This window comes from Strigops habroptila, chromosome 19 (assembly GCF_004027225.2).
Source record: "Strigops habroptila isolate Jane chromosome 19, bStrHab1.2.pri, whole genome shotgun sequence".
Taxonomy (NCBI): Eukaryota; Metazoa; Chordata; class Aves; order Psittaciformes; family Psittacidae; genus Strigops; species Strigops habroptila.
This window is the reverse complement of record NC_044295.2, coordinates 814064-839468: the sequence shown is the minus strand read 5'-3', so window position 1 is coordinate 839468 and position 25405 is coordinate 814064. Positions and strand designations below refer to the sequence as shown.

General features: G+C 53.6%; 4 protein-coding genes across 15 annotated transcripts; all 4 read left to right on the top strand.

Annotated features, from left to right (window-relative positions):
* The first annotated feature begins 1227 nt into the window (after positions 1 to 1227).
* Positions 1228 to 6571, top strand: CD79B (CD79b molecule). Its single transcript, XM_030508655.1, has 6 exons — positions 1228 to 1391; positions 3295 to 3333; positions 4069 to 4380; positions 4852 to 4970; positions 5243 to 5284; positions 5751 to 6571. Exons 1-6 carry the CDS (start codon positions 1325 to 1327, stop codon positions 5847 to 5849), a joined length of 678 nt encoding a protein of 225 aa, XP_030364515.1. The 5' UTR covers positions 1228 to 1324; the 3' UTR covers positions 5850 to 6571.
* A 2164-nt stretch (positions 6572 to 8735) lies between these two features.
* Positions 8736 to 13274, top strand: GH1 (growth hormone 1). The gene is made up of 5 exons (XM_030508656.1): positions 8736 to 8803; positions 10194 to 10357; positions 11001 to 11117; positions 11509 to 11670; positions 12973 to 13274. Exons 1-5 carry the CDS (start codon positions 8794 to 8796, stop codon positions 13171 to 13173), a joined length of 654 nt encoding a protein of 217 aa, XP_030364516.1. The 5' UTR covers positions 8736 to 8793; the 3' UTR covers positions 13174 to 13274.
* Positions 13275 to 13462: 188 nt separating this feature from the next.
* Positions 13463 to 18613, top strand: LOC115617774 (RAD52 motif-containing protein 1-like). 10 transcript variants are annotated; one of them, XR_003994674.1, is made up of 9 exons: positions 13476 to 13564; positions 14247 to 14426; positions 14631 to 14753; positions 14881 to 15005; positions 15093 to 15255; positions 15732 to 15830; positions 16462 to 16557; positions 16869 to 16957; positions 18331 to 18613. XR_003994674.1 is itself a non-coding variant. In XM_030508652.1 (7 exons), the coding sequence occupies exons 1-7, from the start codon at positions 13478 to 13480 to the stop codon at positions 18418 to 18420; spliced, it is 831 nt and encodes a 276-aa protein (XP_030364512.1). In that variant the 5' UTR covers positions 13463 to 13477; the 3' UTR covers positions 18421 to 18580. The 10 variants fall into 10 exon arrangements, 3 of the variants coding, with proteins under 3 accessions (XP_030364512.1, XP_030364510.1, XP_030364513.1); XR_003994673.1 differs by lacking the exon at positions 14881 to 15005 and having other exon boundaries at positions 13475 to 13564; positions 18331 to 18580; XR_003994672.1 differs by lacking the exon at positions 14881 to 15005 and having other exon boundaries at positions 15066 to 15255; positions 18331 to 18580.
* A 514-nt stretch (positions 18614 to 19127) lies between these two features.
* LOC115617769 (leucine-rich repeat-containing protein 37A2-like) lies at positions 19128 to 25055 on the top strand. 3 transcript variants are annotated; one of them, XM_030508638.1, is made up of 14 exons: positions 19128 to 19726; positions 19918 to 19989; positions 20301 to 20372; positions 20630 to 20701; positions 21134 to 21214; positions 21585 to 21656; positions 21771 to 21845; positions 21974 to 22092; positions 22199 to 23226; positions 23340 to 23435; positions 23874 to 23932; positions 24068 to 24134; positions 24235 to 24371; positions 24693 to 25055. In XM_030508638.1, the coding sequence occupies exons 1-14, from the start codon at positions 19500 to 19502 to the stop codon at positions 24742 to 24744; spliced, it is 2229 nt and encodes a 742-aa protein (XP_030364498.1). In that variant the 5' UTR covers positions 19128 to 19499; the 3' UTR covers positions 24745 to 25055. The 3 variants fall into 3 exon arrangements, with proteins under 3 accessions (XP_030364498.1, XP_030364499.1, XP_030364500.1); XM_030508639.1 differs by having other exon boundaries at positions 24235 to 24421; positions 24693 to 24757; XM_030508640.1 differs by lacking the exon at positions 20630 to 20701.
* Positions 25056 to 25405: the final 350 nt, after the last annotated feature.

Here is a 25405-nt window from a genome sequence, read left to right as displayed (position 1 = left end):
ATCTCTATCCCCGGGGCTCGATGAAAGCCCATCCAGTGCCTCTGAGCACAGGGCATCCCTTGTTGCTTTTGCCTTGCAGGTTGTCACAGGAGGCTATGCTTTCTCCAGCAAGACCTGCGGTGATGGCAGCAGAACCAATGTACAGCACCATGCACAGCACGGCCCGCCTGCTCTGCCAGGAAGCACCTCTCCCATCATCTCTTTCTCCCTCCTGGGACCAGCCTTTCTCTGGAAACCTTTATTTCTTCTCGCTTCATGCCCCCCTGCACACCAGGTGAGGCTCGGGCTGGTTCCCAGCAGCTGCTGGTTGTTCAGAACTGGCAAAACCCCCACCAAAAGCACAGCAGATGAAGGTCTGGGGAGGCCCCAGGCAGAGACCTGGGCTCTGGGGACCAGCATGGCTGGCAGAAGTACCCAAGAGTGTTTTGCACATGGAGTTACAGTTCAGTGCTCACCCGCAGCAGCCCGAGGGCACGGCATGGAGGGAAACCATGTTCCTGTGTCAGAGCAAAGGCAGACAGAGCTCACCAGGGGTGTCACACTGTGCTTCCCCAGGGGCTGCCCATCTCAAAGGACTCATGGAGAAGGGTCTTGGTCATGGCAAACAGGGCATGAAGAAGGAGGGGGCATGGCTGGTGCTCAGGGAAGTGACACCTTGTTTTGGCCACCTCTCTCCTCTCCTAGATTTCACTCTTCCCTGGAAGGATGGCGGCAGGGATGCAGGATGCGACATGGATACCACTGATCCCCACAACGAGCACAAACATTCCCTCTTTCCACCCCATTCCTGCTCTCACCATCAACCCCTGCACATCACCTGCAGCACTAAATGCCCCGGGGGATCTACCCTTGCCATGGAGCTGGGGTGCAACTCTGGGGTCACCCCCATCCTCTACTCCTCAGGGATGTGGCAGTGTCAATGGTCACATCCTGCTCCCTGGGCCCATTCCCTGTGCTCAGCCCAGGTTTTGCATCGCTGAGTGCTTTGGAGATGGGCTCATCTCTGGTTCTGGTGCAGACCCACCCCAGTTGTGGCCACCTCCATCAAACAATGCCAAAACATGGCAAGCACAGCCCAGGGACACGAGGCTGGATGGTGCCCAGGGCGCAGGCGCCGGCTGCCCCAGTGTCTGTGTCACATTCAAAACCATCCCCAAGGGGAAAGTCCCTATCGAGGAGCATTTACATGAGCAGGAAAGGGGCTGTCTCGTGTACAGCAGCTTTGCCATTTTTAGGTACAGAGGCCGAGCCGGCTGGAGCAGCTGCCGTGTTCCATAGGAGCAAGAGACAGGACTGGATGTGTCCCTGCTGTTGGCAGTGAGAGATGGCTGATTTCTGCAGCAGGCTCTGGGTGCTGCAGCTGAACCTCTGGGTGATGGCTCTGGTCACAGGTAGGTGTTAAACACAGGGGTTGTGTTCCAGAGCAAGGAAACGTGCACCCACGATGCGCCGGCGCGTGTCCCTTGCTTAGTGCAACGAGGGGCTTCACCCAGCTCTGCTTTCCATGCATTGAACTTTGCGATCGCTGCTCTCAGCGCTGCTGCAAAGCCACACCAGGGGGCACTGGGGCAAAGGAGGACCCACGGGGGCTCGATGCCTCGGGTTCCAGGTTTTACTTCCCATTGGGTGCAGGGATGGGACCCTTTGGGCAGCCCATTGGCTTTGGCTGGAGCCCGGTTCGAGCTGTGGTTGCAGGTGGCAGGAAAGAAGAAGGGTTCTTGGGTGGTTTTTTACCATTCCTTGCTCTCAGAGGTCAGCACATCACTGAGGCCACAGCCAAGCCTCATCCCTTTGCTTCATGGGGCTCAGTGCCCGAAAGCAAAGGAGAAATGGGAGGAAAAAGGCTTTCTGGGCTGATCTGTGGGCCCTGTGTGAACATCCCTGTGCTGTTCCCCTTTGCATCCCCATGCACGGATTGGAATCACGGGGTTTCATCCTGGCTCTCATGTTGGCTTTGAGGGAGGACAGTGGAAGCTCAGCCCACCCGTGTCTGCAATGGAAACCATAGAATCCCAGCCTGGTTTGGGTTGGAAGGGACCTTAAAGCTCATCCAGTTCCAAACCCCTGCCATGGACAGAGACACCTTCTGGGCTTTGAGGGGTGTGAGGGCTCTCAGGGTGAGGGACCAGCCTAGTCTTCACTTAGAAACACCAACAAATCATGGAGAGCAAAGGCCTGTGTCCGGCTGGCAGCAGGACCGTGGGTGGCAGGGACATGTACCCAGCACAGCCCGGACAAGGTGCATCTCCCATCTCAAAAAGAAATGAAACGGGGCTGGAGGGGAGAGTTTTCCTGCAGAGATGGCGGTGCTGGAGGTGAACAGAGCAGCATGGACCTGGAAAAGGCTCTGGAGCAGGAGGTCCCTGTGGGCTGCTGTTTGGGGAAGGGAGGTCTGCAGCAGGGTGGCAAGGCTTGGGGCAAAGGCATTGAATCTTCCTTCTTCCTTCTTCCTTTATCCTTCTTCCTTCTTCTTTCTCCTTTTTCTTTGTTTTCTTCTTCTTGTTCTTCTTTCTTGTTCATTTTGTTCTTTTTCATCTTCCTTTTCTTCTTCTCTTCTTCTTTTTCTTCTTTCTTCTTCTTCCTTCCTTCCTTCTCCTCCTTTCAGGAGGTGGTGCAGCCCCACCTCCCTGCCAGCCTCCTCACAGCAGGGTTTGGCCAACCTTGGTCGCACGGATGGAGCTGGGCACTGAAGCGCTGCAGTAAACAGGGCTGGTGCTTCCTGCCCAGCTGCAGCAAGAGGAACCAAGGCACAGGGGCACTGGAGCTGTGACAGGGGCACCCATGGGTGCTGGGGGGTCCCCGCCTTGCCCCACTTCCTGCACTGCATCGCAGGTCCCACAGCTCCATCCAGACTCATCCCAGGGGGGCTGCATGGTCCCAGGGTGTGAGGACCCCCCCGGCCATCACGGGGCTGCAAGGACAGGGAAGTCCCAGCAGGGAAAGTGTTTCTGCTTGACTGAGAAGATGGGGAGTGTAAATGAAGAGGCGTGAGTCTGTCTGAGAGGTGCCAGACTAGGGGATATTAATAGCAAAGGCAGGTTTCATTGGGATGTCAACCAGAAAGCAGCTTAGTTAGAGAAGATTCAGGAGATGGGATGGAAATAGAAGGGGTTGTACTCAATTCTGTGCTGCCCCGTGTCCTGAGTTGATGAGTTGGTGCTCCCAAGCACCCCGTGCTGTATGGAGTGGTCATGAAGGACCCATGGTACATGCCATCCCATGTGGGACATCTACACAGGCTTGTCCTATGTGGGCTCTTGGCTGCTACCTTAGGGATTGTCTCCTGTCTTGCAGGTGGGATCTCAGCAGCCAACAGCACCTGGAACAGCACAGGTAACCTCTGGGCTCTATCCCTACATGTCCTTTCCATCCCCACTAGCTATGCCACAAAGGTATGGGAGATGTCCCATCACTCACCGGCCTCCTCCATCGCAAAGGCAATTCCCAGGCTGTGACCTCCCCGGTAGCATTCCCCCAGCCCTGCTCTTTGCTCTCCCTCTGCAAAGCCACATCTGCTTTGTCTTCCCTAAGCACACACACGTTTCTTGTCTGCGCTTGCAGAGCACGTCGCATGAACAAGCTGTGCCTTGGGAGCAGGCACTGGAGTCATCACACGGTGTTTGTGTCATTCCCACCCACGGGGTATTAAGCATGAACTCTGCAACCGAAAACACGGGCTAAAAATACAAAACACAGTAAAATCAGAACTGTGGGCCTGGGAGAGAAGCCAACTGGGGAGATGGGTCTGTCGTAGCAAAGGCTCTGTGGTGTGCGCCAGCACAGGCTGTGATTTTGGAGCTGGGACTAACAGGAGGTACATAGAGGGGGGTGGGAGAAGCAAAAAAGTATTAAGTGAGGCCATTCCCACTGAAAATTGAGTTTCTGTTAAACCAAAAGTCTCTGGTTTCCACCTCCAGATGATCACAAGTCACCAAAACCAAGCTGACTGCTCCAAAGCAGCATAATCCATAGAAATGAGAAGTTGATGATTTGGGAGATGCTGGGGAGGGGGGGTGTCTTGTGGGAGCAGGGTTCCTGCTCCCCATGACCACCCTTGTCCCCTGGCAGACAGCGAGTGCATCACAGTGAAGCAGTACCCGCGCTATGTGGGGGCCAAGAAGAACACTACCGTCCAGTTCATCTGCTACTTTGAGGACCCCCACAGCATCCAGTGGTACAAACTGGTGGACGGCAGCGACGACTTCTACGAGCTGGGTAACAGCACCTCCCGCTACAGCGTCCAGACAACAGGCAACTTCATCAGCTTCACCATCTCCGGCATCACCTACGAGGACAACGGCATCTACGTGTGTGACAGGAAGAACCTCACGGCGGAGCAGCAGCGGCCGCACTACTGTGGGACAGAGCTCAAAGTCCTGAGTGAGTGGGAGCTCCTCATCCTCCTTGCACCCCAAGAGATGCTCCTTCTCCCTCTCTCACCCTTTCCCCCTCCATGTGAACCCCACATCATGCTCCTGTGCACCCACATCTCCCCATGCTGGTGGGACCCCTTCAGGTACAACTGTAGATGCTCTATGGCACCACAGAGGTTTCTTTGCTCATTGCCAACCACCAAGGGGCAGGAGAACCTTCACTAGTTTGCCCTGGCACGTCCGTCATGCAGAAAACCACCCCAGGGGGTGCATTCCCCTAATAAACCAGACTCTCCCTGGTCGTGGCTAGTGGTGGGTCCTGCCTAAGGTGTCCCATCCCAGAGCTGGTCCCTGATGGCAGTTTGCAGTGCTCTGGTCTCTCCCAATGGGGAGAGCTTGTCACCCTTGTCCCCCCCCATCTGCTCTTGCTGACACTTGGAGGTGGATCTTGGAGCTATCCCTGTGCTGTTGCTCCCAGGTCACAGTAACATCAGGCAGGTGCAGAACAGGAACACCCTGAAAGATACCATCATCATCATCCAGTCCATCCTGCTCGTCATCTTCATCAGCATCCCCATACTCCTCTTCCTCAATAAAGTAAGTGGCAGCATCTCCAGCAGTGGGGATGTCCCCACAGTGCTCATAGCGGTGTCCTGCATCCCAGGCAGGACGCTACTATGGACAGGGACGAGCAGGGCTGGGTTTGGGGTGCTCCATGAGAGTGTGGCTACCTCAAGTGGGAAAATAAGCATCTAAATCACAGTGTGGGACTGTGGATCTGCCTGTGGAAGTGGGGCACGAGGCTGGGGACAGGGGATGGGTGATCCTGCTGGGTGCTGACACCCAACCTGTGACTCTCCTCTCCACAGGGTGAAGGCAAGGAAAGCCTGGAGGAGGACCACACCTATGAGGTAATGCTGCATTCATTAGAGAAGTACCTCTGGAATATCAGCCTGAGCTTTGAGAGAGCCTCGTGCCCTTGCTGGTGTCTGACAGGCACCACCAGCCCTTGCAGGGCACATCAGGATATCTTCCTCTCCAGCGCCTGTTGCACATCAGCTGTAAAGAGCTGCTCATAAAACCAAGCCAAGCTCTGAGCACATCCAGCCATCTATCTCCATCCCCTCTCAGAAGCTGCCCCAGTGTCTGGGGGAACACCCTGGACATGGGTCCCCACTTGGGGGTCCCAGAAGTGTTCACAAGCCATGTGGACGAGGCCCCCAGTGCCATGGGTTAGTGGTGGCCTTGGCAGTGCTGGGGAATGGTTGGACTGGATGAGTTTAAAGGTCTTTTCCAACCTGGTTGATTCCATGATTCTATGTGCTGTGGGTGAAACCATGGTCCCTGTCCCATGTCTCAACCTCTTTCTTGCTGCAGGGCCTGGAAGTGGAGCAGATAGCCACCTATGAGGACATCACTCCTTTCCGGGATGTGAAGGCCAAGTGGACAGTTGGGGAGCACCCAGGAGAAGAGTGAGGTGTCCTGCACCCACCACCAGCATCCACAGGGACTAGCCCCAGCTCCTGCCCTGGACCACAGCTCTGATGGGTGCCTGGATCCCAGGTGTGATCCCGGGTTACAAACCACCTCCAGCGCCCCTGCACAGAGCCCAAGTCCTGCTAAACCCCTAAAGCCTATGTAGAAATTAGGAGACACCTCCAAACCCCCCAGTACCAAACGGGCCCCAAACCCCTGGCAGACCCACACCACAGCACTGAGCTCCTGCATGGATAATGCCACACAAGTACCACGGTGGGTGGTGGGTCTGCTGCAGCCCCCCCATCCCTGGGATGGAGAGGACCAGGAATGGTCACTCTGTGCGCTACAAGGACCCTCCTGGCCTGCAAGACCCCACTGCAGCCCTGGCAGAGGAGCCAAGGTGAGCAGCACCATGTGGATGATAAAGAGGATTTTGGGCCACTGTTAGCTTTTCAGCCATGGATGTGTCCAGCAGCTCTCTGAGGTGGAGGATCCTCCAAAACCACCTCATTCTCCCCAAAGACTAGAGGATAAGGTGGGGAGACAGCTCTCGCCCAGTGGGTCTTGCTCCTCTCCAGCCAAGAGCTGGCCCGTGTCACAAGGATGTCCCCATGCTGAGGGACACGTGCGACCTCAGAACTTATGGGAAAGATGTACATTGTGGGACACAACTGTCCAACTGCTTTTTGAAGTCCTAATAAAGGTAATGGGTAAATTCACATCCTCCTCCATCCTGCCGTGCCCGGTCTCCAAGTGTTCCACAACCCTGGTGCCAATGTCAGTGCCCTGGGATTAAGGAGCAGCTTCTCATGGGTCCAGCTCAGCTAGAAACCAAACCTCACTCCATGAGGGCCCTGAGCACAGGCTGGGAGGTAGAGCCAAGAGCAGCCATAGACTTCTCCACACCCCCATTCCAGAATGGAAAGTTGCTTCACTTGTTCAGATGCTGCTGGCGATGCTCAGGGTAAGGCAGACATGGGACCACCCTGAAGAGAATTGAGGGTTTTTTTCTCTTCCAAAGAAGAAAAGGAACTTGGAAAGTCCAAGAGTGTCACACTGCTTTATGAGATGCTGCTTTGGGTCACAAATGCAGGCATTTGAAACACTAAAACATGCCAAGCTGGTATTTGAGAGTTGCTGATGCAACTGTAGTTCTGCCAGTCGCCTGTGTGTGCCCAGCCCAGCACTTCCCAGTGGCACTGCCTTCTCCACAGCACTTCTGCCTCATTTAATGCCTAGAGATGACCGGGAACAAACCAAGCCTCAGGGGCACCGCACAGGCTGGATCATCCTGGTATGTCCATGCTTGGCTGCAACCCTCTCCATGGCAGAGGGTTGGAACTGGAGGACCTTTAAGGTCCCTTCCAACCCAAACCAGGCTGGGATTCTGTGATTTACCACCATGCTTTTACTGAGAGAGCAGCAGGGCAGCAAGTGATGGGCAGGACTCGGGTCCCTGGTGCTGCACCAATGCAGCTGCAGTGGTAGAACATCGTCATTAAGAGGCAGCAGAGGCTGTGCTGGGCTGGGGTACCTGCTGCCCTGCTCGCCTCTGACAAATATTGACATATTTAAACACGATCTGGAGTAGAAAAACACCCCCAGATGTTGCTGGCTATTGGGTGACGGGATACCTGATAGCTGCAGGACCCACTGTTCCCTTTGCTCTAGGGACTGACATTTACTCTGCGACAGCACCACGTCTCCAGCGAGCAAACACCCGGGGGCTTCTTGGAACAGACCACGCTCTCCTGGGCATGTTTATTAACCAGCTCTTGCACCCTCTGCTCCAGCAGCCCCAGTGATGATGCTGCCTCCGGGAAACCAGAGCCATGCCGGGGGGCACAGCAAATCCAGGGCCTGGGGGAGCTACATCAGCACCGTGACCAGGGAACCATCCCAGAACCCAGAACGAAGGGCTGAAACAGCATGGTTTGAGGCAATCGTCACCTCATGGGGAGTAAAAGTCCTTTAAGCCTCCCTTGGAGTTGCCCATCCCAGGTTCTGTCTTGGTTTGCCCAAAAGCAGGGATAGGTGTGCTGTGACATGTCCTCTTGCCCATCTCCCCTTCCCCATCTCCTCTTCTCCCTCTCCTCCTGCCCATCTCCTCTTCCTCAGTTCCTCTTCCCCACCTCCTTTTCCCCATCTCTTCCTCATCTCTCTACCTCCTTTCCACACCAGCCCCCGGCTTAATCCAGAGATATTTCATGTTTGCATCTCAGACAAGAGCAGGAAGATGCTCATAATGAGATCCTCTCCTTGCTTTGTCCAGCTGAGGATGAGAAACCTCACAGAGCTCTGGCAGCTGGATTTGCAGTGGGCAGGCTGGTACCTGCACAAGCCCCTGGCTATGACAGCAATTTATCATCCCTATGGCAAACCAGGTCACCAAAACTATTTGCCGAAGTTTTACAATTTTGGTAGAAATTGAAAGAAATGACTTGTCAGGAATAGGATTCACCTGACAACATCCATCCCTGCTCACAATAAAGGGGAAAATATCCCACTTGCTTCAAGTCAGATCTCCCAAACTGGCCCATCAGCCCGGCCAAGGCTGCAGAGGCAGGCAGGGAAATCAGATGGACACTGCAAGTTCCCCCCTGTAAAAGCACTGATCTGATCTTGGGATGGGTCTTCCTATGATGAAGAAACTTTTATTTGTAATAAACAGCAGAATATGGCAAAATCATCCCCAGGCAAACAACCTCCCCAACCTTTCCATCTATGTATAAATGACTGTGATTAGGGAGCACCATTGCGAACACTTGTGCATTTATGCACAGAGAAGATACAGAGATGTTGTTGTGATCATGACACATATATACATTTTAAACAGACCCCCTGCTATATAAGGGATGGCTCAATAGTCGCCTTCACCAGCCTAGATGAAAGGAGGAAACCTTCACTGTCAAGCAACACCTGAGCAACTCGCCGGGCAGAAATGGCTCCAGGTACTTTCCTTTATTTCAGTTTTAAAGGGAGACTTTAGAGCAGCTCCAGTGCCTAAAGGGGCTCCAGGAAGCCTGGAGAGGGGCTTTGGACAAGGGCCTGTAGGGACAGGCCAAGGGGAATGGCTTTAACCTGCCAGAGGGGAGATTGAGATGAGCTCTGAGGCAGAAGCTCTTCCCTGTGAGGGTGCTGAGGCGCTGGCACAGGGTGCCCAGAGAAGCTGTGGCTGCCCCATCCCTGGCAGTGTTCAAGGCCAGGTTGGACACAGGGGCTTGGAGCAACCTGCTCTAGTGGAAGGTGTCCCTGCCCGTGGCAGGGGGTTGGGGCTGGAGGAGCTTTGAGGTCCCTTCCAACCCAAACCAGGCTGGGATTCTATGATTGCCAGTGCTGCTGCATACTCTGAGGGGAGGGGATGAGGGGAGATGAAGATGATGGTACTGTGGTGGGCTGTACACACTCAGCGCCAGCCTTAAATGAAAATGTGGCAACTTATAAATCAATGCAAAAGGACACTTTTCCCTACAGTGTCACTTTAATCCATGAAATAACTCAGGTAGTCTTTAGCCTAAACTGGACAAGGAGAGGGTGGAAAACATGAAGAACAAGATCAAGACACAGTTCTAATAGTTATTATTAACATAAATGTTGGCAGGGATATTAAACCTCATATTCAGAACTTAAAGTGGGGATCAGGATGATATCTAATGCGTACATCAAAATCCTACAGGCTCCAGGGCATTCCCCCATCGAAGGGTATTTGTCTGAGGTTAACTCTGTGGTCTTTGCAAGCACAGATAGACACTTGTGTGAGTTAGATGTCACAGGCTGAAAACCTTTAGGCTTGACAAAGATCACCAAACTCTCCAGGTATGTCCCAGAGAGCAAGAGCAGCTGGTCACAGCACAGGTAATGTCACCAGCTCTCATCCTAGTGAAGGCACAGCCTGTTTCATGTCAGCAGCACAGCATAAACCAAGGCTAAAGTGAGAGACAACCAGGCTCTCACCCAGTACTCTCCATCCCCTGCTTGCTCATGCCACAAGGAGTGCACTGTGCTCGTCTCATGCAGGCAAGGCCTATGGAAAAACATGAGCATGTTAGGGAAAAACAGAGAGATGCACTTTAGGTTTCATGGAGCAATAAGAACTCTTCAGCCAGGAAGACACTGCTTGTACCTCTGGAAGCAGTACAAACCCCGAGGGCACGGCTGATGAAGGGGGAGAGGGATTGAGGAAGGCTAAGCTCACCCCCAGAGCCCAACAAGACACCAAGGAAGGGAAGCCCTCGGCCAGCACTGATAGAAGAGGCTGGGGATCAATCCCCAAGGGCCAGCCTGCTTCTCAGCACAGTCACTTGAGGACTACTAACACCTCAGCTCTCTGCTTTGCTGCAGGGTCATGGTTGTCTCCTCTCTTCCTTGCTGTGATTGCTCTGGGTCTGCAGTGGCCACAGGAAGCTGCCACCTTCCCGGCCATGCCCCTTTCCAACCTGTTTGCCAACGCTGTGCTGAGGGCTCAGCACCTTCACCTCCTGGCTGCTGAGACATACAAAGAGTTCGTAAGTGTTGTGGCCTCCGGGCATCTCCTCCACATTAGCTTGATGGTTTCAGGACTGTGTAACTTCCTAGAAACAGAGACTTTTCAAGTCTCAGCTCTTGATGAGGAGAAAGGGTCTTAATAGGATAGGACAGGCTCTGTCCCCACCTCTCATCCTGCACAGTTCCCTCCTCAGGGCCATCACTGCCCATGTCCAGACCTGCTGCACAGGCTGAGATCTCTCTCAAAGAGAAACCTGAAGCAGTGGGAGATGGCACAGATATTTTGGAAGACTTTCCTATGTCAATCACCTTTGGCCCCAGGCAAGTCTGAGTGCTTAAAACTATCCAGTTCCTGCTGATTCCAGGAGCTGACATGAGCTGTCACTTTGGCAAGAGCTGTCCTTGGGGGTGATGTGCTCCTTGGGAGAGCCCTTAGCACCTCAGCACCTTAGCTGAGTGAGAGGAAGACCTTTAGGTGCAGCAGCTATTGCGTCAGCATACAAACTCCTGCTCCCTACCTGCCAAGCCTGTACAGAGGCACCTCACATTTACTTCTTGCAGAGTAACTCTGCAAGCTGTCCTGAACAGAGCTTGGGCAACTGTCTCTGGCCTTCGATCAGTACACAGGCAACAGATCTGGGTGTGTTTGGGGTGTCTCTGCAGGAACGCACCTATATTCCAGAGGACCAAAGACACGCCAACAAAAATTCCCAGGCAGCGTTTTGTTACTCAGAAACCATCCCTGCTCCCACGGGGAAGGACGATGCCCAGCAGAAATCGGTAAGTTCTCTTCCCCAGGGCAAGCCCAGGCCTGTCTGAAGAGCTCAGCTGTGATTCATTCCAGGGACAGAGGGTTTCCACCTGTGAGCACTTCAGTGCTTCATTCCTCCTCTCCCTGTTTTACTATTTAAGCCCTGCATAAAGCAAGAAAGGCTCTTGTGGGTTATGCTATAAATCATATTCCTACCCCAAGAATGAGGAAAAAAAGCTATTGTCTGCACAGGACACATCTGGGTGGTGCTCCTCAGCTTGCAAGTTTGTCTTTGTCTGCTGCAGGAGCAGCGGCACATCTCTGAGTCACCTCCAGGCTGGTTCAGAGGGAGCAGGACTCGCAGGTAACTCCCAAATCTCTCTCCTGCACAGCTTTGAGCCTTTCTTTTCTTAATTCCAGGACATGGAGCTTCTCCGGTTCTCGCTGGTTCTCATCCAGTCCTGGCTGACCCCGGTGCAATACCTAAGCAAGGTGTTCACAAACAACCTGGTTTTTGGCACCTCAGACAGGGTGTATGAAAAACTAAAGGACCTGGAAGAAGGGATCCAAGCGCTCATGAGGGTAAGTTGCAGCACATAGCATAACTACAGAATAACAAAGACCTCCTAGACACGCAGCACTCAACTCTCAGGGTCTTCCATGGGATCCAAAGACCATGAGAAATGTCTCCGCCTTCCACTCTGAAGACCAGTGGTATCCTTTGGCCTTTGTTTACCTTAAAATAATGAGATCATTACGTCCTACTGCATTCAATTCATCACTGGGGAGTACAAGGAAACACAAACCAAAGGTTAATAGCACTGCTGTTGCCAGATAGCAGTACAGACCACAACAGGCCAGACCCAAAGTCTTTCCAAACCCAGCACCAAAGCATACACAGTTTTTTAAATCTGCTGTACAACCAGCAACAGAAAGTTTGCTGCATCTCCATGCAAAATGCTTCAAAATTGAGTGAATTTTGCATTTGGACTTGTAGGGTGCTTTATAAAACAACCTGTGTCAGTCTCTACAGGTGGAAGCCCATGCTCTTTCACATGAATGCAGCACCCAGATTGCTGAGACCTTGAAAGTGATGTTCTTAAGGGTCACTCTTCACTTGTGCTCTGTTGTTTTAAATGAAATTGCTTATTATCTCCCAGTTACGCTTACTCTACAACTAAGTTTACCTGTCAGCGCACAGAGCGAGCTCTGAGACCTGTATCTGTGAGGAATGAGTCTGGGCAATAACTTACCATCTTCTAGCATCAAAATAACTCTGAAAGTCAGGCTCTGAGAGTAAAGAGAGATCTCCTGTCCTGGCGTTCAGCTGGAGTATGTAGATGTATGTATGAGTATCACTTCCAGGTTTTGCTCTCCATTTGACATGTGCTTGGGCATTGGGAAGGGGTACATAAACTAGACAAATAACCACACTTCATCCATTTATAACACTGTTTACTTAACCAAAACTGTCTGTTTTCTGTGTGAGTTGGTGAGCAAGCAGGGCAGGAGGAGAGGCAGGCTGCAGATCTGTCAGCTCCAGATACACGTGGTTTGGGTCTGGGTTAGAGCTTTGGTCACTGGAAAAGTGGGAGAAAAGAGAATTATTTGCCTGGTTCCCCATCCTCTTATTTTAAGACCCCAAAAGACACATTCTTCCCTCCCTGCAGCTTCGTGCCCAGCTCCCTTCTCCCTCCCAGCAATTTGATTGGCACCTCCCCTGCACAACTACCCTTCCTGTAAATGCAAACTCAGAAGTGTGTTTGAAATATGATTAAGAGTGGGAGGGAAAAGCCCCAAGCCCCTCTAAGAGCCGGGTGGGAGCCTCCTCAGTGGGTCCCTTGGAGGATGCTAATGCCCTGGCACCTCTCCATCCTCTCACAGGAACTGGAGGACCGGAGCCCGCGGGGTCCCCAGATCCTCAAACCCACGTACGACAAATTCGACATCCACCTTCGCACCGAGGATGCGCTGCTGAAGAACTACGGCTTGCTCTCCTGCTTCAAGAAGGACCTGCACAAGGTGGAGACCTACCTGAAGGTGATGAAGTGCCGGCGCTACGGAGAGGGAAACTGCACCATTTGACCCTCGGGAACAGCTTCCCCCTACCCTGCTCCTGCCCCTCGCTGGCCGCGGCTGCCCTGCTCCTTGTAAAGATAAGCGGAGAATAAACACGCTACTGCCGACGTGTGTCTGGTTTCTAGGGAGGGAGGACGAGCTGCTGCGGGGACAGGGTGGTGTGGGGCTGAAAGGGGGTAAATTGGGGCTTGGATACAGCAGGTTTGGGGCTGGGGGGTGTATTTGCGGTGCTCTTCCCTCCCTCCGCGCCGAGGCCCGGCGGAGGGCGGGCGGTTGGGCGGGCGATGCCGGGCGGGAGGCAGGCCCCGGCATGGCGGAGGTGGTGGAGTTCCGCGTGCCCTCGGGGAGCGACCAGACGCTGCTGGTTTGGGGGTTGGAGCCGGAGCCGGGGCTGGAGGTGAGGCGAAGGCTCGGAGCGGGGCCAGGGTCCCCCCCTCCGAGGCTGGGGAGCGGGGTCCCCCCAGCGTCCCTCTTCCCCCAGCGCTAAGGCCCTTTCTATGCTGATGGCTTCACCTGTATGCTAATAGCGTATTTTTTAATCCCTTTTATATTTTTGGGGTTGTTTTACTCGTATTTTAGTTTCCTGGTGTCCCCGAGGCATTCTGGCTGCAGGGCCAGCGCAGGGTGGTTCGTGTCCCCCCCGCAGCAAAACTGCACAGATCCCAGCGCAAGATGGAGCAAGACCCCGTCATCTGCCAGCAAAATACTGCGCTAAAAGCTTAGGCAAAGAGTGTTCCCACCCAAGGGATGGTGGAAAGCAAAGGGGGTCCGGGATGAGGGTGATGCGGGGACAGAAAGCCTCGTGTCTGACTTGGCTCTCCCCCCAGTGCAGAGGCTGGATGATATTGGAGATAAGGGCAGAGATGCAGCAAAGTTGAGCTTATTGTTACGGAGAGATGCTCATCTTCAGCCTCACTGATTGTTCCAGGGCTTACTCCTGTTAAACAGTACTAAAAGCTTTCCTCATTTTCTAGGTAATCAGGTCTTGTGAGTAGTCCTCTTTCTGTCACTGTCACTCAGCTCTTCAAGCACCCATAGATATTTCAAAAGACCCATTCTTTTCTCTTTCTTTTCCTCAGCATTCCCTGTTTTCAGCGTTTTCCAGGTTTGGACCGCTCTACTCTGTGCGGGCGCACAGGAATGCTGCTGTGGCAGGGCCTGGTTATTGCGCTGTTATCAAGTTTTATTCAGCTGGAGATGCCAGCAGAGCCCAGCGCACATGCAATGGGCAAAGGCTGTTTCAGAAGTCTCCCTTGAAGGTAAGCAGAATGTGCAAGTGAAACCTGCAGGACTCGGCACTTCCAACAGCAGGGAGGAATCACATGGAATACTTGTTGGTGTCAGTGATGCTTCCTGTGCAAAAAGTTTACTAACTTGTGGCTGGGTGCTACTCAGAGGTGGCGTGTCGTAGTGGGAACCTTACAGCAGAGCCTGGCTAAGCAGGGTTCTTCTTTCCTGGACAGGTTTGTGTTTGCACCAAGCAGAAGGGGTTTCAGCACCAAGTCCTCGCTCTCAGCAGCAACAAGTGCCAGGAGTTGGCCAACCACTACCTTGGCTTTAACGGCTGGTCCAGTCGCATCATCACAGTAAGGGGCCTTTATATTCACCCATCATCCTTCCCCTCATCCTCTTCTTAATTATAGTGGTTGGTGGAATGAGAAGAATTGTCCTCAAATCAGCAAATAAGAGACAGTTACAGGAGCTGTATTTCAGACCACAATTGGGGGTATTTTGAAAGCATGGGGAGAGAAGATTGCTATGGGTGAGGGCATTTCCTTGGCTTCTGCTCTGCTTCCACCCCGGCTTTCTGCCTTGGAGTCCCAGGCTGTGCAGAGAAGGTGTGTAGTACGCAGGCATAGCCCTAAGTGTTCATAACATCCCCTTCCTATCTAATCCAGATGAATTATCTGTGGCCTTCCCAACAGCTGCAGAATGTATCTGGCTTTGGTGGTGAGGATGAGGAAGTGGGAAGGACGTTAGAGAAGCAATCTGTGAAATACCTGTGTGCTGTGGAGCTGACGCTGCCCAAACATGGGGTGTGCACCAGAGGAGTTGCCCTTGCCGAGGCAGACGTAGAGAACAGTGCAGGTATGTTCTGGGTGCAACTGGAAGTCTCTCTTAGCAGCTCTCACAGGCACTGGTCAGTCTTGCTTGTACACAGTTTGCGGGTCTGAATTTAGCTGGAGGCAAGGATCTGAGCTGCTGTGCTATGCAGCAAGGGATCCTGAACATGCCTCTTCCCTCCCTGATTCACACCAGTATCACTTTCCTACCCTCTGTTCTCTCCCTCTTGCCTGCAGCGTTATCATTCCTCATCACAGCCACTTCTGTGCCTGTGTTTGTGCTGCCTCCTGCCCTGGGCAGGCTCCTGGCACAGGCCTGAGGATCATGTGCTGCCATGTCCTGGCACATGAAACCCCTGTAGGGGTGCTGCTGACGACTCCCAAAACATAACCAGCTTTCTTATCAGACTGTGAAGCTGTTTGATTAGCAAAATGCAGCTGCTGTGCTTCATATGCAGAGCATCATCTTAATATCAATAACATGCTGCTTGTTGCATTCAGATCCTCTCGAGTTGCTCACAGCAACAAGAAGAGTTCAGAAACTCGCAGCTGGGAGAGCTTTGTCTAGTGCCTTTCAGAAGATACTCCTTGTTGTCTTAGGTAAGGCTTGTTTTTGTATTAAACACCAGGGTGTTTGTGCTGATGATATTAGAACTTTCATGATCATTGATACAAATCCTTTTTCTCTGAACTTCTCTTGGGATTCACTGAGACTTGGGGGCTCTCGGGCAAAATGAAGCCTGTGTGTGGTCTGTAATGATTTAACAGAGTGGTTCCACCCTATGAGCTGTGTGAGTGAGAGGAAAATTCACAAGAGGTCAGATTTTTTTGGTGATAAATCAGTCATTGAAATTCCACATTCCAAGGGTGTAAACGCTGGCAGGGCAAGCTTTTTAGCACTACATGTGCATGCCAGATAGGGATGTGAGGAAGTTCTGCTTCCAGGAGTGACATGAAGTGAACTGCAGCACTTTGCATGTTCCTGGCCCAGTTCCAAGCCAGCCAGGTGCCAACAAAGGTCTGTGCCCCACTGTTGTGTTCAGTGTTGCTTCTTTGGGGCTACTGTCTCCTTTGAGTCTCTAAGGAGACTCAAAGGAGACAGGGTTTGAGCCTACCCAGGGGCTGCTAGTTCTGCTTCCTCTGGGTTCCAGGTACTGTGCTCTCTGAGCTTTTAGGTGATGCTGTTTAAGTGGTATCTGAGTACTTTACTCTTTTATGCTTATCATGACAGATCCTGATGCGATCAGGTCAGTGCCACTGTCTTCATTCTACAACCTTTCATCTGCCCGATTCTTCCCCTGGCTTCTTTAAGGTGTTCGTTTGAAAGGTGGGTTTCTGGATTCAGATGTTTTGCAGTGCTTCCTGCCTTCTGATCCATCACATGCACAGAGACTGACAATTAACATCTCTCCATGGATTTCTGCTTCCTCATTCTCCACTCCATTTAGTAAGAGCCATTTGGTTTTCTGCAGAGAAGACAAGGGGGAAGGCCAGAGAAAGCAGCACACTCGTTCAGACCAGCCGCTCGCTCTGAAAGCCATTATGAAGCAGAATTATCCCATTTGGAGTTTAGGGTTGGTTTATTGTCATTACACACGGTAGTAACTAACTGTGGCTTTGCTGTTTATTCTGTTTCAGAGAATGGGAAAGTGGCTGTGGAGTACAATTCCTCCCAGGAGGAGCCCACAGACTCCTTAACAGAAGAGGAGCTGAAGGGGCTTGTGCAGGTGAGAGCAGGGGGTGTTTAGCTTTTGTACAGGACCTGTATGTTACCTCTGGGGATTGGAGATACAGCTGTTGACTGTTACAACCTCTGACATCCTCCTGTGCAGCAGTTACCTCCACTTAAATCCCAGGAAGTAATTACATCTTGGAATTGTACAGCATATTAAGGTTTTAAAACTCCTACTTTGTGTATCTGTGGAGAAATGCAGGTGTATTTTAAATGCCACAGGAAAGTGAGAAGTCGGGGTACAGCTTGGTAAGCGTCACACATGACAGTGTCCAGAACAGCTCTTTATAGAATCTGTGAGAGTGAAAATCCCAGTGAAGTCACAGAAGGTTAAATCCAATGGTTTTTTTGCAATAAGTTTTTAAATAACTGAAACTCCCCATCTAGAAATGCACTTCATAAAGAGCCTTACACAGAGGGAATAGTTGTGAAAAGCTTTGGTGAAATCCCTGCAGGTAACTGAGGGATCCGTTTGCATGCACCAAACAGAAATGCCCCAGTACAACAGCAAAACTTGAGTCATCGTGCCCAGTGAGGTGAGTTCTGTGTGCCAGCCGCTGCACACAGGCAGGCATGAGCAGAGGAGCTGCATCTTGCTTAGTCTGAAAAAGACCGCTGCTTACCAGGGGAGATCACTGACATGATGGTCTTTGGACAAAAAGCATCACTCTCACATGGTGCATCCACACGCCCTGTGAGCATGGATGGAAGTGTCTAAGGAACCTTGTGACACGTTACTCTATTTGGTGACGCTGAGTCACCTAGGATCCATGGGCAAAGCTATTTTCCTCCCTGTAGTAAAACAGGAGGATTTTGTTCTGTGAAGTAACTAATGTCCATCAGATTATTTTTTTTTAAGCAGTTGAGAAGATGAAATTCCTGCTGGTTTGTTCTCTCTGCGTTTTCCTCTGTACAGCCCCTTCTATCTTACCTCTCTGAAACCCACAGAGAGCTGACCTCACATGTGCTGACCATAGGAGAAGCGAGCAGGGAAGTTAAACAGAAAGCCTGCTGCTTCTCAAACCTCTCTTTTACCACAAGAGCCATCCCTCTCCTCCCCTGCTGTCTCACTTCCCTTGTGATGGTGTGTGGGAGGTAATTCCAACATGCTCTCTCCACGAGGCACCTTCCAGCCTGATAGGGAGAGGAACAGACAAGAATTCAGAAGGACTTGCTTGGGTGGAGAGCTACTGGGTGTCCTCTTGGCTCATTGCCTTGTGATCTCAGTCAGTTATTCTGAAACAGGAATGTTCCTGAGTTGGTAAATTCTGGAGAGGCTGCCTCAAAAATACCCTGTTTGCAGGTGCAGAGAGGTGAAGCTTAAATATATTATAGAGCAAGAAATTTACTCTGGATTTCTCTTCATAGGTCAATGAATTGTCTTTGGAACAGTTTGACCTCGAAGAAGAAGTTTTGTCTGATCTCAGTTTTGATGATGAGCCAGGAGATGCCATCTAATTAGAGAAGCTCTGTCTTCACATTGTTTCCCAAACTCCTGCAGTGTGTGATTAGGAATGAAAGTCTAATGTTGTGAAATTATTTGTGCGTCATATCCAGCGTTCTCATTTTCTCCAAGTAACAGTGACAGAAATGGGCAGTAAACCTGGTGTTACTAAAATTAAGCCCCAAAATACATGCGGTTTTCAGAGAAGAGGTGTTTTCTTGTTAACTTACCCAGGTCAGCTATATCCGGAAGCCAGCTTAGCTGCATGGTTATTATTTAGACAGCATAAGAGATGAGCATAGCACTTGTAGGAGAATTAAAAGGAACAAGCCCTCCCTGCAAGAGCCTACATACAGTTCAGATAGCCCCAATGTGCTGGAGAAAGCTGGAGATAGCAGCAGAGGTGTTGCCAGCAGGAGCAGCTGTGGTACTTACACACAGAGCACAGCACAGAAAGAAGTACTTCTCTAAGTGAAGTATCTTCTAAAGAAATAAGCCCAAGTCTTGTAGTAATGTGTTGAGCCCCAACTCTAAGTAACTGGGACATTATCACTGTGTAAAGCAAAGATTCTTTCTAATTTCAAACAGGTTTTTCACCAAATTAAGACAAATCGTGTAACCCAGAGTGGTGAACGAACCTCAGAAGCAGCACAAGCAATGGGAAAGGGACATCAGGGTCCCCAAATCATGAGGATAATAAACCCCTGCTGAGATTTTTAGACCTCTCTTTGGAAAAGAAGCTGATGGAAAAGTGGGAGAGCTCAGGGAAGAGCCACAGGAATGGCTTGAGATCACTCCTGAAATGAGAGAAGTGTGGCCTGTTTAATTTCACACAAAAAGAGAGGAAGGAGGTGATCTGCTTTATAAGATATGTGATAGTGGGTGAGGATTTTAACTAGGAAGGTGAAGCGGAAACAGAATCTGGTGACTGTTCGCTGCATTAGGAGCAATCCCAGCGGGAAGCCAAGTCCCGTGTCACAATGGGGAACCTCACAGCTGGTTCTCTGGAGATGGAACTCTCTGGAGCAGCTGCACTGTGGCAGCTCCAGGACACACGAGCCCCAGACCTGCTACTGGTCACAGGCGAAGGCTCATGATGTTCTTCCAGAGCTCTGAGCGTCGTGTGCTGCCAACCGCGGCCAGGCCCTGCCCCGCCATGGCGCTGCTGGTGCTGCTGCTGCTGGGCATGGCCCCCGGCCTGGGCCGGCCCCTGGAGCCCTGCCCGGGGCCCTGCCGCTGCCGCGGGCGCCGGCTGGACTGCAGCCGCGCTGCCCTGGCCAGCGTGCCCCCGGCCACCCGCCGACGGCCCTTCTCCGAGCTGTGAGTGCCCCAGAGCTGCGGGCGCTGCCCCGGGACACCCCGAGAGCGGCTGCCGGGGACACGCTGCGTGTGGGGGGGCTGATGGGCAGCGCCGAGGGGGCAGCTCCAGGCCAGCCCCGCGGCCACCCCACAGCCCGGGGGCAGGGGAAGGGCTGGTGCTGGGGGTGACGCTGCCAATGGCTTCTCCGCAGGGATCTCACTGGGAACGCGCTCGCCCTCATCCCCCCGCAGGCGTGGAAGGGATACCCGTGGGCAGAGAAGCTGTGAGTATCCCCAGCGTTGGACACGGCACAGGGGTTGCGGGGTCCCCATCCCTCCGCCTGGCTGTCGAGCCCGGGCTGTGCCCAGCACCACACCAGTGCTCGCCATGTGGAGCCGAGGCCGAGCTGCTCAGCAAGGAGGGGTGTGAATCCCCAGGGCTGCTCCATGGCGAGAAGGGCCCTGGGCTGTGTCCCTCCCGCCCCACGGGGCCATCCCTGAGGCTGTGGAACCCGTGCTCGGGCTGCAGCCCGACAGCCCCATTGCCCCTGGAGAGCCGCGGGTGCCACTGCCCGTGTCCGTCTGTCTCTTGCAGGGTCCTCCAGGACAACAGCCTGCGGGCAGTGAAGAGGCGCTCGCTGGAGGGGCTGCTCCTGCTGAGGCACCTGTAGGTACCCCCTGCCCATGGCGGTGGGCACGGCCTCCCCCTGCCCTGGCCCTGCTGCTCAGCCCGCCCCAGGAAGGGCTTTATTCCTGCGGGGATCCCGGCTGCAGCCAGAGCAGAGCAGGGTCTTGGTGCTGTGTCAGAGAGAAACCCCACGTGAAATGAGAGCTGTGGCGCGTCTGCGCTGCCAGAGTCAAAGCGCACGAAAGGAAACAGCACAGTGCAAATGTCACCAACGTTTTGCGTTCTCATGTTAACAGGGATTTATCTTACAACAAAATCCAGTCAATTGAGGCACGTGCTTTTGAGAACCTTCCTTTCCTGGAGACGCTGTGAGTTATGGAAGATTCTTCCTGGTGTCTTTGGTGAAGGCTGTTTGCATTTAGAACCTTCTGGTGCTGGGAAATGCTCCCGTTAGTTCTAGAAGAAGGACTCCAGTTTCTCCTGCCCAAAGAGCAGCCGAGCTCAGGAGCTCAGGGCATGGCTGGTGGCCGCACCCGGATGGGGGCCATGGTGTGCTTGTGCAAACACAGCCAGAATAGAAGCCATGTCTTGAGGCTTGCTGTGTCCTGGAGCAGAGAGAGATGCAGCACACGTGCACTTCATCTCCTCTCCTGGACAGGTTAACACACACCAAGAGAGAAAATGGCAGTTTCCTCCCAGTTCCCCCTTGGATGTGGCTGTCCCCTACAAATCAGCGCTGCTTCGCTCCAGCTTCCTGTGGGTCAGACCCGATTCATTTCTGTGGTCTCCTTTTTCCCCAGAAACCTGGAGGGAAATCTCATCACCGAGATCCGGAACGACACCTTCCGGGCATGGCACGGGATGCAGTTCCTGCAGACACTGTGAGTGTTCCAAGGGCTAAGGGTAGCTCAGAGCAGTGGCACTTGTCACTGCGTTCTGCTCACCTCTTGCCCCAAATAGGCGGCAGCATCAATGCTGAATGACAACTCTGGCAGGCCGCAGCTTTGCCTGGCTGGGTGCAGGAACAGAGACAAAGCTCATGGACACTGGGAATGTCAGCAACACTTGTGGGCTTTTGCTCTCTGAGCTGGAGCTAGTCAGGACCTGATGTGTGTTGTGAATCAGCCCATCAGCACCTGCCCCGGCCTCGAGCCTTCATCCCAGGCCCTTCCTCACACACGTAGCACCAAGCCCCTGCCCAGCGCTCCCGTCCCGCACCCCCCGCTCACATGGGGTGTTGGTTCATTTCAGGATCCTGAGCCGTAACCCCCTGTCCGTTATCGAGGACACGTGGTTCTTCAAGCTGCCTTCAGTCACCCATCTGTAAGTACGGACTCCTTGTTAACAGCTCCGCAAGCAGCAGGGACTGGGCTTGTTCCCAGAGCAGAGCCTGGTGCAGCCACCTCAAATGTAATGTGTTTATTCAAACCCTTGCAGGGACCTGAGTGCCACACGAGTGACTCGGCAGACACTGCTCATGCTGCTGCTGAGAACATCCCGCCTGGAAACACTGTGAGTGTGCAGGGACCGGCTCCCACCTCCATCAGATCCCAACTGCTGGGACAAGGGGTCTGCCTGGGTTGGACTCGCTGCCCTGGGTCGAGATGCTGAGTGTTTGTCCACCAACCTCTGTTCTTTAGCAAGCTGTCCAACAACACAGCCTGCTGCCTCTGCCAGCACAAGCACAGCACCGAGACCCCGTGCAGGACCCTCAGCTTTGACTGCACGAGCGTGTGCAGCACCAGTGCTCCCCGCTGCGGTAACTGCCCCACAGCCCTGCCCGTGTCCCCCAGCTACAGCGAACCCTCTGAGCCTGGGTCTGGCAGAAAGCTTCTTGTCTCTGATGTGCTCTTGGTGTGTTACAGCTCCTCTGGCAGAGACACCAGGACACCTAATGGGAGCGGTGGCACCCAGGAAGGGGAGCAGCAGCTCCATATTGAAGGTCCAGCCCAAGGAGCCTTTGCTCACAGAGCAGAGAACGGTCACGCTCGCCGTTGTCCTGAGCCTCACCCGCCCCGATGCGTCGGCACCTTCCCCTCAGCAGCTCTCGAGGCAGGAGGGCAGCACCGCCAAGGAGCTGACACAGATGCTGCAGAGGGTTCAGCACAAGGGCTGGAGCAGCTCCGTTGACACCAGGAGTTTCTATTTCCTGGCAGAGGGGCTCGTGGCACAGCTCAGGACCAAGCTGCACAAGACAATGAGCACCCTGACTCTGCAAATCCCCAGCGCAGCCCGGCCGCTGCAGAGGGATGAGGGGCAGGAGGTGCCAGCAGGGCAGGGAGGAAGAGCCACAAGCTGGCAATATCATGAGCCTGGCTTGGGCTCATCCCAGGCAGAATCCACCCTTTGGGAAGCGGCCCAGAGGTTGAACCTCAGTGACATCCTCCCAGCCTCCAACAACCAGAGAGCACCCATTGCTCCTGTAGCACAGCCCCCTCCACGATACCGAACGGAGGCACCGCATCTGGCCTGGTCTGGCGGGAGTCAGGATCATTCAGACACCGTTGAACAGGCCAGCACGGCCGATGGGTTTCAGGATGAGGAGAGTGCAGAAGACCTGGATGAAGCACCATCTCCAGCGCACAACTCTGCTGGGAGTGACACCCTGCTCAGCCACCACCTGCACTCGCTGGTGCCAGACCGAGCCGTGCAGAGGTTCGTGGAACACATGGCTCGAGCCCTGCGCGGGGACTGCGGCCTGCCCCAGCTCCAGCCGGCCTGTGCCAGGATGGTCTCGAGGACGGGGCTGCTCCTCAAGCTGCTGAGTGAGAGGCAGTGCGACCCGGAGCCCTCTGACATCCTGAAGCAGTGCGTGTGGGAGGAGGACGCCGGCTCCTCGCCTCCCTGTGCCCAGGTCCAGGCCAGGGAGATGGGCAGCGAGCCTGCAGAGACGGTAGGAGAGAGCCGGGAACTGCTGCATGTGTGTGTCTGGGCAGCGGGGAATGGAAGGGGCCTCCCTTGCCTCTCCTCTCCTTTCCACCCTGATATGCTCTTCTTTTCCCCCAGGAGATGGCCAAGCACACCTCTGGCCACACGCTCCTGCTGGCGATCTCACTGTCCTGCCTCAACACGTTTACTCTCCTGGTGCTGTGCTGCTTCAAGGTGAGCCAAGGATTCATTTGGCAGAGCGCTGCCAGCCAAGCCTTGGGCTGGATGTGCTGGGGAGCACAGGAGATGTTTTCCCAGCCTCGCAGCTTGTTGTGGTGCCTGCACGCTGGAGCTCAGAGGGGTTCAGAGCTGCTGGGAGCAGCTTGTCCTGGCTCCTGTCAGGATCTGTCCCCAGCTCTGCTGTGCAGCTTCCCAGCAGCTCCTTGAGCGGGTCTGTGGCTCCCTCTCATCACAGCCTCTGCCATCAGCCCTTCCCGGGCTCTACCCTGCAATCCTTTGCCCCAGGCGTCCCCTCCCCGGCTCCTCTCCTGGCCTTGCTCTGCTGCAGCACCCGCTGCTTCAGCCATGCAGCAATGCCCCTGCTCCCTGCCCTGAGCCCTGAGTTCCACAAGGAAATCCCCATGTTCAGAGTCTCTGTCTCTCTGTCACCAGGTTTGCGCCAAGAAACGTGACCAGGCTTCCCAAGCCAGCAGCGGTTGTGGCTTGAAAAGGTAACTCCTGCCTGGCCCTGGCCCAACAGGCTCTGCTCCCACAGCGCCCAGCCCGGCCCAGAGCCCCCCCGACTCCTCCAGCACCGGAGGAGTTCATCCTTCGCTTCTCATCCTTCTGCTCCTGCTTGTTTCCAGCTGCTTTCAGAAGCTGCGGCCCAAGTGCTGGAGCAGGACCAAGGACACGGACACGGACAAGAATGAGGTAAGGGCAGGAGCAGGCGCCAGCTCTGCCCCTCTGCCCGCTCCCTGCCCCGTGCCTGCTTCTCACCTCTCCAACCCCTGCCCTTCCCGGGCACTGTCAGGGCTCGCTCCAGTCGGACCCCCAGTGGCTGCAGTACCTGTACCTGCCCCTCGATGCCCAGCAGCAGGCGTCCCTGGATGAGCTCTACGATGGGGAGGCCTCAGGAGAGGAGGAGGTTTTCAACGAGCGCGGCATAGCGTAAGTGTGATGATGGCGATATCTGCACAGGAGTTCAGCTTTTGGTCCATGTAGGAACTGCTGAGGATTTCCTTGGATTTTGCTTCCTCGGCTGCTTCCTTGGATGCTATTTCCTTGCTGTTATTTCCTTGATGCTATATTTTTAGATGCTATTTCCTTGCTGTTATTTCCTCGGATGCTATTTCCCTTATGTTGTTTTCTTGGCTGCTATTTCCTGGTTCTTATTCCCTTGCTGGTAATTCCTTGGCTATTCTGTTATTTCCTGGCTCATTATGTCCTTCCTCTTATCTCAGTGCTATTATGTCCTCGCTGTCATTTCAGCTGGTTGAGCATCGGATCCCATTCGGTCACTGCCCACGGAGACTCGTCATGAAGACAGTGGGCTGGTGTTTGGCCATCTGGCCCCAGAGCGCCCCGAGCCCTGGAGCAATGATCTCTCTCCATAGAGAAGGATGCTGCAGGCCCATGGTGAATATCATGGAGTTCAACATGACCAAGTGCTGCCATATGACGAGAAGGCTCCAGAGAGACGTTACAGTATCTCCAAATGCCTGAAAGGGATACAGGAGACCTGGAGAGGCACTTTGTACACAGGCCTGTAATGACAGGACAAGAAAGCTTTAGTTTAGATATTAAGAACAAGTTCTGTGGAATCACCAATAAAACTGTTGGCTTGTTTGTTCACCCCATGTCCTGTGAGTAGATGGATGTGCGCACGTGTGTGCCTGAGCCTGTGCATGTGTGCACACATGTGTGTTGCAGCACTGGGAGGGCCATGAACACACGTGTGTGGATGAGGCTCTGCCCCCAAGTGTCTCTGCTTGCACATGTATGTGCCTGCCTGTGAGAACACATGTGCAGCACCTGTGTGTGCGTGTGAAGGAGCGTGCCTGACCCTGGGTCCGTCTGTGTGCATCTGCCCCATCTGTGTGCATGTGTGTGCCCACCTGTGCATGTGTCTGAATTTCCCCTGTTTAAACTCATCACCCCTTGTCCTGTCACTCCAGTCCCTGATGAAGGTCCCTCTCCAGCAC

Bases quoted from the DNA above. Each gene is read 5' to 3' on its own strand.
- CD79B (XM_030508655.1), top strand. From the start codon at position 1,325: ATGGCTGATTTCTGCAGCAGGCTCTGGGTGCTGCAGCTGAACCTCTGG. The intron at 1,392-3,294 runs GTAGGTGTTAAA...CCTGTCTTGCAG, and splicing joins GGTGATGGCTCTGGTCACAG to GTGGGATCTCAGCAGCCAAC. The intron at 4,971-5,242 runs GTAAGTGGCAGC...TCCTCTCCACAG, and splicing joins TACTCCTCTTCCTCAATAAA to GGTGAAGGCAAGGAAAGCCT.
- GH1 (XM_030508656.1), top strand. The intron at 10,358-11,000 runs GTAAGTGTTGTG...GTGTCTCTGCAG, and splicing joins CTGAGACATACAAAGAGTTC to GAACGCACCTATATTCCAGA. The intron at 11,118-11,508 runs GTAAGTTCTCTT...TCTTAATTCCAG, and splicing joins ACGATGCCCAGCAGAAATCG to GACATGGAGCTTCTCCGGTT.
- LOC115617774 (XM_030508650.1), top strand. From the start codon at position 13,478: ATGGCGGAGGTGGTGGAGTTCCGCGTGCCCTCGGGGAGCGACCAGACG. The intron at 14,427-14,630 runs GTAAGCAGAATG...TTTCCTGGACAG, and splicing joins TTCAGAAGTCTCCCTTGAAG to GTTTGTGTTTGCACCAAGCA. The intron at 15,256-15,731 runs GTATGTTCTGGG...TGTTGCATTCAG, and splicing joins AGACGTAGAGAACAGTGCAG to ATCCTCTCGAGTTGCTCACA.
- LOC115617769 (XM_030508638.1), top strand. From the start codon at position 19,500: ATGATGTTCTTCCAGAGCTCTGAGCGTCGTGTGCTGCCAACCGCGGCC. The intron at 21,846-21,973 runs GTGAGTGTGCAG...TCTGTTCTTTAG, and splicing joins ACATCCCGCCTGGAAACACT to CAAGCTGTCCAACAACACAG. The intron at 24,135-24,234 runs GTAAGGGCAGGA...GGGCACTGTCAG, and splicing joins CGGACACGGACAAGAATGAG to GGCTCGCTCCAGTCGGACCC.